The sequence below is a fragment of the Molossus molossus genome, unplaced genomic scaffold (genome assembly GCF_014108415.1).
Source record: "Molossus molossus isolate mMolMol1 unplaced genomic scaffold, mMolMol1.p scaffold_m16_p_5, whole genome shotgun sequence".
NCBI classification, from domain to species: domain Eukaryota; kingdom Metazoa; phylum Chordata; class Mammalia; order Chiroptera; family Molossidae; genus Molossus; species Molossus molossus.
Genome location: NW_023425388.1, coordinates 48,198,859 through 48,213,543, shown reverse-complemented (window position 1 = coordinate 48,213,543; position 14,685 = coordinate 48,198,859). Strand labels below are relative to the sequence as shown.

Below are 14,685 nucleotides of genomic sequence, written 5' to 3'. Positions count from 1 at the left end.
TTTTTAGTTTGCCAGTATGTATGTCGTGTGTGTGTGTATGTGTATGTGCATGTGTATGTGTATGGGGGGGAGGGGAGTTTCCCAACACTACCAAGCAATTAACTCAGTTCTGACACTGTCTGCCCTGATAGCATTAGCTCCCGCAGGTTAAAGGCTAAGTCCTATAAGACTCCCTCACCCCCTTAGACACCAGTCAGAAGTCCAGATTGTCACTGGTGCTTCTAACTAATCAGCTATAGATCAGAGGTTCCCATGATGCCCCTCCTTGGGTTAGATGGACTTGCTAGAGCAAGCTCAAAGAACTCTGAGAAACATTTTACAAGATTATCAGTTTCTGGACTTCCTGTCAAGATGGCGGGTATGTAAACGCCGTATCGCATCCTCCCACAACCACATCAAAGTTACAACTAAACTACAGAACAACCATCATTCAAAACCGCCTGAAATCAAGCTGAATGGAAGTCCTACAACTACGGAATTAAAGCAGCAGCCACATCGAGACTGATAGGAGGGGCGGAGGCAGATGCGCTGGTCCCACACCCACCTGTGGTGGATAAAAATCAGGAGGACACCTCGGCTGGGAAGGTCCTTCCTGAGGACTGAGGGGTCCCCGTCCCACACCAGGTACCCCGCTCAGGGTTCCAGTGCCAGGAAGAGAATCCCCATAACTTCTGGCTGGAAAAACCAGCGGGAACTGAGGCTCAGGGAAGCTTTCACAGCTGGAGTCCCAGGCAGCTCCTTAAAGGGCCCGCGCACGGATTTATCAAACTCTCTCCCTCTAAGCCTGGAGGGGAGGCAGCTCGAGGGGCACCAGAGACATACAGGGAAGAACTGAGCTGTTTGGCACTGGAGCGAGGGCTGGAGAGAGGGCTTTCTCCGGAACAAACGTGCTGTCGGAGGCCTATGTTCCTTTGGTGAGCCCTTCCCTTGTACACGCCTCCATATCTGGGACTCCAGCAACCTGGCTCACACTGGTAGCCCCGCCCTGGTGACTCTCTGAGGCCCCGCCCCACCCAACTTTCAGGCCCACCCAAGCTGTTGCCACTTGCTTAACCATAGGATTGGCCTGTCCTGGATCCTGCTTCAGGTTTTTCCTAAATTCTTTCAAACGAGCAGCATCTGGTCTCAGCGAGCCCTATACCTCTTATTAAGTAATACACTGAAACAAACACAGGGAGGCAACCAAAATGAGGAGACAAAGAAACAGGTCCCAAATGAAAGAACAGAACAAAACCCCAGTAAAAGAACTAAGTGAAATGGAGATAAGCAACCTAACAGATATTGAGTTCAAAATACTGCTTATAAGGATGCTCAATGAACTTAGTGAGAACCTCAGTGAACGTAGGGAGGGCCTCAAGAGCATAATAAAGGACCAGTTAGAAATCATGGATACACAGTTAGAATTGAAGGAGGCATTAACTGAAATAAAGAATAATTTACACAGCTTCAATAATAGAGTACGTAAATCCAAGGAGCAAACCATCGATTTGGAATATAAGAAAGCAAAAAATGCCCAATCAGAACAGCAAAAAGAAAAAAGAATCCAAAAAAATGAGGATATTGTAAGGAGCCTCTGGGACAACTTCAAGCGTGCCAACATTCGCATCTTGGGGGTGCCCAAAGGAGAAGAGAGAACAAGAAATCGAAAACCTGTTTGAAACAATAATGGCAGAAAACTTTTCTAACTTGGCGAAGGAAACAGACATACAAGTCCAGGAAGTACAGAGAGTCCCAAACAAGATGAACCCCAAGAGGCCCACACCAAGACATATCATCATCAAAATGCAAAAGGTTCAAGACAAAGAGAGAATCTTAAAAGCAGCAAGAGAAAGGCAGCTAGTTACCTACAAGGGAGTTCCCATTAGGCTGTCAGCTGATTTCTCAAAAGAAACTTTGCAGGCCAGAAGGGAGTGGCAAGAAATATTCAGAGTGATGAAAAGCAAGAACCTACAACCAAGATTACTCTATCCTGCAAAGCTGTCATTTAGAATCGATGGCCATATAAAGACTTTCCCAGACAAGAAAAAGTTAAAGGAGTTCATCACCACCAAACCGTTATTATATGAAATGATGAAGGGTCTTTTTGAAGAAAAAGATAAAATATATGAACAAACAAAATGGCAATGAATACATATCTATCAACAATGGAATCTACAAACAAAATGAACTTGCAGAACAGAAACATTCTCATAGATACAGAGAACATTTTGGTGGTTGCTAGATGGGAGGGGGGTTGGGGGAATGGGTGAAAAAGTGAAGAGATTAAGAAGTACAAATTCATTGCTAGACTGACAAACCTGGGGGTGGGGGGGAGAAATAAACCAAAGAACTTATATGCATAACCAATGGACACAGACAATAGTGTGGGAAAAGGTGGGAGGGGGCGGGAGTGGGAAGGAGGGGGTCAAAGGGGGAAAAATGTGGAACATCTGTATTACATTTTACATCCAACAATAAAGATTAAAAAAAAAATGATTATGAGTTTCTTATAAAAAGATATAATTCAGGCACTGCCCTACTGAAGAGATGCATCGGGCAAGGTATGTGGGAAGCGGTTAGAACTTCCATGCTCTCTGAGCAAGCCACTCTCCACATGTTCACCAGCCGGGAAGCTCTCTTTGGGTTTTTATGAAGTCTTCATTAGGCATGATTGATTACACCACTGGCCTTTGAACTCAGTCTCCAGCCTTTCTCCATTTCCTGTGAAGGGAGTGGTGGTGGTGGGACCTGAAAGTTCCAACCCTCTAATTATGTGATTGGTTTCCCTGGTAACCAACACCCTTTCCAAAAGTCACCTCATTAACAAACTCAGGTGTGATTGATCCAAAGGGTTACTTATGACTATCAAGACATCTTTATTGCTCTTATCATTTAGGAAATTCCAAAGGTGTTAGGAGCTCTGTGCCAGAAACAGGACAAAGACAAAGTGTATATTTTTTATTATAAATCACAAAATGTGTGTGTATGTTACGATGTAAACACTTTTCTTGTGATGTGGTCAAAATTTGACAGCCTCTGTACTAGAATACAACTTATCTGTCTAAACCCTAGCAAACCCTTGGTGTCCCTCAGTTTATTATGCTTCACAGGTGTCCCAGTTTTTACAAATTGAAGGCAAGATCTTCCACCAGCAAAAAGATTATGACTTGCTTTTTTGTTGTTGTTGTTAATCCTCACCAGAGGATAGTTTTTCCATTGATTTTTAGAGAGAATGGAGAACGAGGGAGAGAGAGAGAAACATTGATGTGAGAGAAACACATCAACTGGTTTCCTCCTGTACAACCCCTGACTGGGGCGTGAGAGGAACCTGCAGCCCAGGTACACGCCCTTGACCAGGAATCAAACTCAAAGACCCTTAGGTGTGTGAGCTGACACTCTAACCACTGAACCACACTGGACAGGGCTCACTTGCTTTATTTTGATTCTTGCTTTATTGCCATAGTCTGGAACCGAACCTGTAATATCTCCAAGCAGTCCTCAGATCTGCTGTGGATCCTTCCCATCACATCTCACTTGTACCAGTGTTGTATTCCATCAAATGGTTGGCAGAGGATTCTCCCTCTACCCTGACACCAGCTGTCTGACATGTTGTCACAGGAACATGGGTTGACACACCCAAGTCCATGCCCAGGCATTTCAGGAAGTTCTTGAGGACATCATATGCATGACAAAGTGTATAGAGAGTTGCCATCATTTGGTGTAAAAGATGACCAAGTCTATACCTACATCTTGAGTCACTGTTATTTTTCCGTCGTTAGGTTGTCATGAAATAAGAGACTCTACAATCCACCACACTAACAATAGATCAATACAATTGGAAAGAGCACGATTCATTTGATCAGCAGTAGCAAGTTGCACAATGAGAAGTTATGTTAATAACAGTGGTTACTATAAACGAAGGCCCTGTGTAACATGTTAAGGATCCAAAGATGAATAAGGCTGGGTGTTTCAGGCACAATAAGGACACAGAGGAGGGGCTAGAAAATAATGCGATGTAACATTCACTGCCATGATAATTAGTTCAACACCATCTAGAAAATGTGAACAAAGAGCTGTTGGTGGTGTGGTGAGAATAACTACATTGGTTTGAATCCAGGGTTGGCATTTACTAGGTACATTAACTGAAATGAAAAATATATTCTAGTCTCTGGTCAAATATATGTAATAGAAGAAACTAAAAATTTTAATTCTTATTGAAATGACATCCTGTTTTGAAAGAAAAAAATATGAACTTGGAATGTAAGATTCCCCTTGTATTTTAGAGCCAAATTAGCAAAAGCAGTGTCCCAAATACTCCTTTATTTGTTAGCTTGCTTTCTGGATATGATACCAGATTCGGGAGGACATCCATGAAAAAGATCGGAGACCCACAGTTTTCCTTCATCCACTGAACATTGTTCATTGCTGTCCCTGTAGTTGGCATTGTGGATGACAAAGAAACTTGACCTTGACTGCTTTCTGTTGACCCAGGGAGAGGACAATCTTAAACTGTCCATAGACTAAAAAGCATCTCACTCTCACTTGTTTTGCAAGTTCCTCAGTCTGGGGAGAGCTCATTCTCCATCTTACAGCTCTAATTTACAAGGAATCTTTATTTTTTATTTATTTATTTTTTTTGTACAGATAGAGTGGGAGGGAGAGAGAGGAAGGGAGAGAGAGAGAGAGAAACATCGACGTGAAGGGACACATCGAGTGGCTGCCACCCGCACGACCAACCAGGGCCGGGGACAAACCGCAACCGAAGTACATGCCCTTAGCGGGAACCGAACCCGGGTCTCTCCGGACTGCAGGCCGACGCTCTAACCGCTGAGCCAAACTGGCCAGGGCAGGAATCTTTATTTTTATTAATTAAACTTTTGTTAAGAATACTTTTGCTAGAGGGCCCTTTCTAAATCTATTCTCTCTTTTATAGAATGTAAAATAACTCATTTAAACAGAACCTGGCAGGCAGGAAGAACTCAAATGATGGCAAATTATCTACTTGTTCATTATTAGTTAACACTTTTATGATACTCTGGTTGCTACCGATGTTATACAAATTCACTTCCTTGTTAAAATGATGTTTTCTTGAAATCAAACTGAGCGGGAGTCTTTCCTCTTTTTGAGAATTAAATGCATAGTATTGTTCTGAGAAAGAGCCACAGCCTTGCTGTAGTAGTGCCACGTGGTCCGTGGCAGGGATGTTCAGTGAGCTTGCCTGCCCAAGGTCTCAGGACTGGCATGACACATGGCAGGGCATTGGACCACCAGCTGGCTTCAAGCCTGAGTTGCTGGCCACTTTGCACTTCCTAAGGAACCAGCTTCTTTGGGAGGTGGTGGCTGGAACAGACAGGTGATTACAAGCCCATGAAAGTGGACACCAGATGTATGTCATCTCTGCCTCCAGTTCTTTCTGGCCCTGGGCAGATCGCACTTCTTCAGACCTTGATTTCTCACCCAGAAGAGAAACAAAGAAATATAGGTATTTTCTGTCATATGATCTCGTTATCTTTTAGCTCAAACTCTGAATCCTTTTTTTGTGAATCATCGGGGAAGAGGGAGGAGAACAATGTTAATAGCCCATCATTAAGGAAAAGGAATACTGCTTTTCAGGATGAGTTTTTGATGTTCCTAAAGGAAGCCTGAAGGACCCACAGTAATAGATCCACAAAATGGTTGGGGGAAACTCAAGAAAGAAAAAGATGAGAAACTGGATGTGATGCTCATCTGGAGAATTAAAAACAAAAACAATACCAAAGAAACTGGGGGGAGATATAGCTCTAGAGCTGCTCCACAAATAAAATAGAGTATCTTACTAAAATTTCTTTCACTTCAGAATGAAGAAATACTTGAAAGTACTCATGATGGGGAGAACCCCGGGCAGGAGCAGCTTGACAGGCCTGAAAATCTTTCCCCCAGCAGGTAAGATTGCAGATCCCTTTGTAGAAGTCACTTTAACCCCTTGAGGGCTGGGGGGACAGGATAGAGTATCCTCTGTTTTAAGTTTCATCACTATCTTTCCCAGACAAAATCACATATTTATTCTGTATATTAACCTTCATTTATGTGCTTGAGAACAAAATTTATGAATCTCATAAAAGCAACAAGCAAGAACTAAAAATGACATCCTATAAACCAAGTTTCCAAGGATACTCAGTGTTTTAAAAAAATGAGTACTTGCCCTGGCTGGTTTTGCTCAGCGGTTAGAGTGTTGGCCCATGGACCAAACTCTTGGGTTCAACTCCCAGTCAAGGGCACATAACCCGGTTGCAGGTTCCATCCCTGGCCCTGGTTGGGGTCATGCGGGAGGCAATGAATCTCACATTGATATTTCTCTCCCTCCCTTCCTCCATTCCTCCCTCCCTCCCTCCTACTCTATCTAAAAGAATCAATGGAAAAAATATCCTTGGGTTAGGGTTAAAAAAAAGAGTTATCAAGGAAACAATCAGTGCAAACTATTGTTACTATTAATTGAATTATTGGTTTAAAAGCACCTAAGGGCAATGGGTTCCCAAAAGATACAATTTATACAAATGTAATGCTATTTTTGGCCTATAGGAGTGTTTGCATACATTGGACTGCTCAGTGATAAAGCAGGAGCAATTCACTGTTTTTTAATCTTCTCTATATTTAGAACACCCCTCATTACCTCTGTTCTAGCATTCATCACATAGTTTATACTCACACCATTTGACTTATGAGTTGTTTTTATTCCCAGGGTCTATTATGTTTAGCTCTTAACAGGCCTCTAAAAACGTGCCTATAGAATGAATGAACAAACATCTTTAGGAACTTGCTCCTTAAAGCCAAAATTCATTTAATTAGGCTACTCTAGATTCTTTCACTTTAAAGTGCACTCAGGAAACAGGCTCTGTACTGATGGAAATGTATCTTTGTCACAGTAAATAGCCCAATTCAACATATCTGAAAGTGTGTTTAATTGGATTGTCTCTAAAAAGCAGTCCTTGGCAAGGTGTTATGTTGTTTTTCTCAAGTGATGGTATATCTTTGGGGGACTTCCCTGACTATTACTACAACCCTATCTACTTTTATAATTATAATTTTACTTTTAGAATTGTCTTTTATAAGTCTTATAATTATAGAAGTCTTAGTTAAATGGGTCCTGTAAGTTAGTTGATGAATTACTGTATTAATTTATAGTAGACCATTCAAACATTCTTCTAATGAGACTACAAAGAAGTTAGAGCATTTAATGAAACAAAAATATCTTTATGATTCTTTTTTTTTTTTTTTATCCTCACCCGAGGACATTTTTCCTTTTTTTTTTTTGTTCAGGTAGAGTGGGAGGGAGAGAGAGGAACAGAGAGAGAGAGAAACATCGACTTGAAGGGACATATCGAGTGGCTGCCACCCGCACAACCGACCAGGGCTGGGGACAAACTGCAACCGAGGTACGCGCCCTTAGCGCGAACCAAACCCGGGTCTCTCAGGACCACAGGCCGACGCTCTAACCGCTGAACCAAACCGGCCAGGGCTATCTTTATGATTCTTGCAAAAGAACTTTCAAAAAGGCAAAAATAGCTAGTGGATTAAGCAGAAGATAGAATTTATAAGATTATCACCAGCTCTGAATACCTTAAAATCACAAATCTTTGCTGCAACAGTTTGATCTGTATTTCCTTATTCAGCTTTGATTTTATACATCTGAGTTTTTCATGCATAACTAATACAAATTTGTTGGAGCTAAAGTTGACAGATACAATATGCTTGGCATGTGGTAAGTATTCAGATTTCATCAAATAAATTGTAAACTTTTAAGTAGTATAGGTAAATGTTATGTCAGATAGTGTCCATTAGGGTTCTGAATAATTAATCTTCTCTTCATATTGGGATGAATTGCCAGAATAACACTACTTTATTATACTTGGGGAAAAAAAAGATTTTTAAGCACTGTGTGATAGCACTGTGCACAGTCCCTACCTTCAGTTTCAGTTAGAAAAAACAAGTAGTAGGTAACACAAAAATATATGTGGTAAGTGTATATTTATAGTAAATGTATATTTGGGGGGAGGGTAGGAGGAGCTTGGTAGAACAGTTAAGTTTGGATTTCCAAGATTTCAACAGGTACAAGAGAAACGAGGTTCTTGGCAAGGGAAATGAACGTAATGGTGTGTCATGAATGAGATTTGTGATGGAGAATAGTGGCAATGGGAAAAATAAAGCTACAGGGAATGAAGATGGAAAGGAAGATTACATAAGGCCTTGAAAAGCAGGTAGGAGAGATTAGATTTGATGCTGGAGGCAATAAGGAGCCTTGGAGGTCAGGAGCAAAGGATTATCGTAAAGAAAGCCATGACTGAGCCTTGTTGCGAGATTGCAGGGAAACAGCCAAGGAGACACCTAGCATTTCTCTCATCATTACAGCAGAATGAATAATCCTGCATATCCAGAGTTTTCTGGTCTGATTTTCATTGCAGCTATGGAATTCAACTGAAGTCCCACATATGGGTCAAGTTCATTAATTCTTCCAACTGATCATCATTTGAGTCCCAAATACAGACACCTCAACCATGCCTTGCAAAGTTCTACTACAACCAAATAACTCAGATGCCTCCAAGTTTTAAAAATATACAGACTGAATCACACCATACACTATACTAAGAAGTGAGCAGGACTCAAGTGAAAAGCAGATGAGAACAAACTATGTACAACATACTGAAGCACCAAACACTCCATCGGGAGCCTGAGAACATTCCTGACATGAGAGACTAGGGATAAATCTGAATCTACATTCAGTCAGCTATATTATCAAATAAAAGGAAAATGTGACTTTTTCAAATGGGGTCTTAAGGCACTATTGCTACTGGTTATATTATCCCATCTTAAATGATCTATTAGAAAAATTCCCTCACTTAGACATTCAAATGTAAGTCAATAAAAAAAAAAAAAAAAAGAAGAGGCATTTTAGGTGGCTTCACTATGCGGAGGACACATCCATCCTAGGCACAGAGCAAGTTGGAACAGCAGTAGAATTAATATTGTGTACTATAGGCCTCTCTAGCATTAAACAAAACAAGCTGATTATATATAAACAAGTGGTGTTCACACAGAGGTTTAAAAACCCTTGTGAAAATACACATCTGCTGACAAGTCTCAAGCTGTTTATTGTAAATCACAGATTTATTTTTTTTTTAAAAAAACACTAATTATTTTGACATATAAGCAAAATTCAAATAATATAAATATTTAACATTCTGGTATAAAATTAATATGGAAAAAAAGATGCAAACCAACCAAGAGGTAAAAAATTTTTAGCAGTAATACTGTGTACAACCATCTTTTGCTTAAGTGACCATCCAGGCTGATTGCTTATTTTCCCTTTGTTTATGATTTTTAAGACAGCCCTGCATTAGAGCACCAAAGTTTTGTCTACCTTTTTAAATGGTTGGAATCTTTTTATTGTATTTACAAATATTCCTCTCAGTACTTTAAGTCTGATGAAGGAAGCATCTAGCATTTTCCTTCTTATTAAAAAAGGAAGTGCCTTCATATTTCCTTTACATTTAAATCTGTTCTATTCTAAGCAAAAATAAAAAGATGAAGACAGTTGAGGAGAGCTTTCACAAATAAATAATTGTTTCACAAAAGTATTGCTGTAAACAAGAACATTTTGATGGCCGGAGAGACACTGTTTTCAACCAATGAAAAGTTTAAACAGTTAATAAGTACAGATATACAGGGTATGTATGGCCAAAAGGCAAATGGTTATTGAAGACTCAATTAATAAAAATTAATTATAAATCTGCTTTGTCAAAATGTGCTTTTATTCTTTAGTTTTTAAAATTGGTCAGAAAATTTAAACTGTAATGATCTAAAAATCCTGAACCTACTCTGAAGGTAACTGTACACTATAATGGTTGACACTAGTTTTGACATTAGTTAAAAATTCTAAATTATCTGAGCAATTAATGTAAACAAGCCTCGGTTTTCGAAATAGAAAAAAATTAAAAATTATGTAAACATTAAAAAGCTACCTGCAAAAAAAAAAAAAAAAATTATACGTCATCATCTAGTTGTGTTTACTGAGAATTATTTTCTTAGTTCTGTTTTGTTTTCCATGTTTCCAACATCATCTAATTAAATGAGACATCTTAGTTTTCCCTAACAAGCATCTCTGCAGACAACGGTTCTATAATCAGTGCAAATGCTTTTGTTGACGTCTCTATTGGCCTTCAGATAACTCCCCATTACTGTAGTCTATTATTAAATAGACATCACCTAGTTCTTTCTGTAGTGAGGGGAGGTTGTTTGCACCATGGCCACATTTCTACCCTGCTTTGTAAAATAAATGAAACTCACTCTATTGGGTCTCAGCCACATCTCTTTGATTATAAGGAACACACAGCTTTACAAATGCTTTAAATCTCATTCTGGCAACTTTTCTATCTTTCACTCTGATTTCAAGTTTGAAATAGTTAAAAGTCAAAGACACATCTGATAGTCATTTTGATGAAAGAACAGATTTTTTAAAAGACACTATAGCTTTGATGTGATGTTGAATACTCAATTTTAAAATCTGAAATTGGAACAAAGTACTACGGTTTATAAGATCTTGTTGGGGAGGGGTAGGCTAATTTTAGTAATCATTACAATAATTTAGACACTAAGAATTTTATTTTATAAATTATAGAGAAAAGAGGTTTTTAATGTTTTTTTTTTTTAAAGTTGTCTCATTATATGCATCTATGTAAACTACATTCAAATAACTACCTTAAAATAGACTGATATTGATTATTTAAAAACCGGTTAAAAAACTCATCAAATTACAATCAGCTTATTTGAATTAATAATGATTTCTCCCTACAGAAGGACCCTATGGATAACAAGCTGCCTAGGTTGTGTGTCATTTCCTAATGATCAAATAAAACGAAACAAAAACAAAACAAAAACATATAAAGTACCAGTTAGGGCAGAGTTAATGACTTCTTCAATTTTACATTAAACTTTGAAAAAGAGGACATAAATACGTTTTAAATGGCTCCAGCACTATGTAGGTCAAATAGCTGTATAGATGTGACAAGTGATTTGGCTGTTTATAAAGAGATTGTGTACAGTAAGTCCTCACTTAACATTGTCGAAAAGTTGTTGGAACTGCAACAAAACAATGTATAATGAAACAATTTTACAATAGGCTAATTGATATACACAAATTAAGTTCTACAGTATCTTATCAACATTATAACAAAATGATGTTTGACAAAACCAGGTTATTCGAGGACCTGCTGTACATTTTCCTAAATCTCCTCTGAAGAATGAGACCTACTTTTACCAGATTCATGTACTTTCTCCTATGCCAATCCTCCCCTGACCACACCATTTCCAACAAGTGCTCTTTAATAAAAATTAACTTGTATACCTAGTTTAACAATATATTCCTTTCTTTGAAATGTTATACTTTGCATTCAGTTGGTATTCTGCATTCAGCAGTTACTCTAACACCTAGTTTCCTTAATAACGTCTCTATACTACAAATATACATGTGGCATTGAGAACTTCAGTTTTGTTTTCATAAACCTTTTCTAAATACAAATTCCTTGAAATGGATTTAGGCAATGAAGTAGATAGGTTATAATGAATAGCTTCTAGAATCAAAGAAACATTTTGAGAGGCTGTGCTTTCAAAATATTTCTTTGTGGGTTTTTTTTTTTTTCATATTCGTCTTTCACTTAGGGCTTAGACAGACATTTAAAGGTTTTCATCCAGGCATGGCTCAGTGACAGTGAAAACATACAACATTCAAGTACTATTAGACAAAGGCAGCCCTACAGGGATATGTGTCCACATAGGTCAATTTGCAAAGGAGAACTATTTTAATTATCCTGCAGTACATCTGGCCAAGAAAACCTTCTGAAATTGTCTTTACTGTAGGGTCTGTGGCATCTTCCCAAAGGTCCTGAAGATCTTGTACGTGTCCATGAGATGTCATCATTTTATTGTAGATGCAAGGATGATAAGGAGTTTTACCTTCCCCAGAGAAAAACACGTGATATTGTGGTACTATCCCCATTTTATTGGCACAGAGGCCCATGAACACATCATCTATGTAAAGACTCGAGTTAAGTGTCTTCGAGGCCTCATAGACTTTGGCAGCTACATCATTAGAGATCACATAGGCAGCTCCAGCGGTGTAGTCAGGGTAAGCTGGCCACTGGTACATTTCATAGGGGACATAGTACTTGCTGCGTTTGTCTCTAACCGGGGGGGCACCACGATGAACACGACCAATCCAAAAGTCTTGAACACCAATTTGTTCTAAACTTTGGAGGTATTCAATAAGATTTGGCATGTGAATAAATATGTCATCATCAGCAGTCATAAGGAATTTGGCATGTGGACAAAAGGTATTTGCCCAACTGAACTGCAGAAGTAATTTAAGAGTAAGATTGTAGAAAGAATCAGCAAAGTCTTGCTGAATTATATCATTGTACATCTGGTCTTCCCAAACCAGCTTCCCTTGCAGTTCTTCTCTTGTCAGCGGATTAGATGGTGTTCCTAAGGCAAACAGAGTTTTGATGTTGGCATTAAGCTGAGACTGAGCATACTTCTCATTGCCCCATGTTTTCCGGATTGTAGAACGTCGATCGTAGTTTTCAGGAGCAGTCTTTACAAACAGTAAGAGGAGGACATCCTGTGCTTGACACTTCTCCTCGTGGTTAATCAAGTATTGGTAGCGAGGAGCCCCATCCTCACTGCGCTTAAGAGACAGGCTCTCATTCACAAAGTCGTAGCTATTTATGAGGTATCTGTAAGAGTAGGACTTCATATGGCTCACAATGTGATTATCAAATGATTCCCAAAACAACATGAGGCTCAGTATAAAACAAGTGGCAATGACCTGGACAAACTGCCATTTTTTCACTCTTCTGCCACTAACAAACATTCTGACGTCCATTTTCATTTAGGATTAGTGTTAAGTGGGCATTTGCTTCGTCGAGACCATAAAACTTGGTATTCCGTAAAACAGATGCTCATCTTAAGGTAGGATGGTCATTAAAAATGTACAAGGAGCTTCTTATTTCAGAAAATGTTTTCTTTGAATACCATTTCTGCTGAGATTGCCAAAGGATGGAACACACTGTAGTCTGAGGAGTCTGGCACATCAAAACGTCTCCGCACTGGCATCCTTCACTGTTCGGTGACGGGCTTCCTGCGGGTATTCCATGTATTTCCTCTTGTGCAAATTAAGTGTAGCCTATTTGAGTGAGGACGAGAAAAGATGACAGGAGAATGGGTTAATGGGTTACCAAAAAGACAAACTTCTCAATTTTTTACAAACTAAACATAACTGGACTGAACTGGACAACAGGTAACGAAGCAGCTAGCACTTACAGAGGCATACAGCTGTTTACTTTTTTAGGGGTGTCAAGGGAAAGGGAAAGAAGCACTCTGTACTTTCTTTCCCCTCAGAATACAGAGACACTCTCCTCTCCTCAACCTTAAAAAAAAAAAGCTCTCCAAAATGGCTAAAAGCTCAAATCTCTCTAGTGGGTGTATCCATGATTGTATTGATTTGAAATAGAGTCAGGATGAAAGTAGCTATACAGCTCAAGGCAAACTAGGAGAAGGATGAAAAGAAAGTTCATAGTAGTAAAGATGCAATACAGCTTGCCCCAGGCAAGGCAGGAATTAGAGTAAGATTTTTTTTTTTTAATCAAGGTTCATAATCAAGGAGTTGAGATATGTTTCTCAAAAGCATACTCCAGCCCTGGCCAGTTTGGCTCAGCAGTTAGAGCGTCAGCCTGCGGTTCGGAGAGACCCGGGTTCGGTTCCCGCTAAGGGCACTACTACTTCGGTTGCAGTTTGTCCCCGGCCCTGGTTGGTGGTGCGGGTGGCAGCCACTCGATGTGTCCCTTCATGTTGATGTTTCTCTCTCTCTCCCTTCCTCTCTCTCCCTCCCACTTTATCTGTACAAAAAATGGAAAAATATCCTTGGGTGAGTATAAAAAAAAAAAAAAAAAAGCAAACTCCAAACAATCTGCAACCAAAATGACTTTGTGAGGCCCAAATCTATGCAGGCATGTTCTTTCTGTACTTTTTTTTATCTGGAAACTCAACAGGCATTTTAAAAATTTAACACATTCAAAACAGGAAGCCATAGGATTATAGTCCAAAAGTGCCGTCTTTGTAATCTGGACATTTGAACACCAATGCAGGCTCAGCCACCTACTATTTGTTGCACTGTATCATGCATCTAACCTAGAATCTGAAATATTGCAACGCCACCTAACTCAAAGTGTTTATGTAAATGAAATAGGAATATACGTAGATATAGAGAGGTAGGTGATTACACGAGGGTAGGCCACTGCCAATTCTAACCCAGTCTACTCTTCTCCCCTCACATCCACTGATTCTATTTTCTCCCTATCTGTGTCTGCCTGTACTTCATGCATCTAGGTCCGAAATCTGAAAGTCTTCCTTTTTCTCCATTCCATATCCAGTTATTTAATCCTGTGAATTGCTTCTTCTAAATCTCTCTTCACCCCTTCATGTCATCATCACTTCTCACCCAGACCACAGCAGTAGACTAACTGACACCCTGGCAAAGCCCTACCCTCTAGTCTCCAGTCAGAGTGACATTTCTTTTTTGTTTTTGTTTTTTTTTAGTCGTTATTGTTCAATGTATGTTCATTCAACAGATGGTCCTCATTTTCCCCCATTGACCCACTCCTGCCCCACTCCTGCCTT

At 39.4% G+C, this 14,685-nt stretch overlaps 2 protein-coding genes across 2 annotated transcripts in view; one reads left to right on the top strand and one right to left on the bottom strand.

Annotated features, from left to right (window-relative positions):
- MCF2L2 (MCF.2 cell line derived transforming sequence-like 2) overlaps positions 1–14,685 on the top strand; it is a 248,930-nt gene that overhangs the window by 130,278 nt on the left and 103,967 nt on the right. The window contains exon 15 of the mRNA XM_036243245.1: positions 5,816–5,901. Within this exon, the coding sequence (XP_036099138.1) occupies positions 5,816–5,901 (86 nt within the window). The remainder of the gene's footprint in view (positions 1–5,815; positions 5,902–14,685) is intronic.
- On the bottom strand, positions 11,701–12,880 carry B3GNT5 (UDP-GlcNAc:betaGal beta-1,3-N-acetylglucosaminyltransferase 5). The gene has a single exon (XM_036243243.1). It carries the CDS (start codon positions 12,878–12,880, stop codon positions 11,747–11,749), a length of 1,134 nt encoding a protein of 377 aa, XP_036099136.1. The 3' UTR covers positions 11,701–11,746.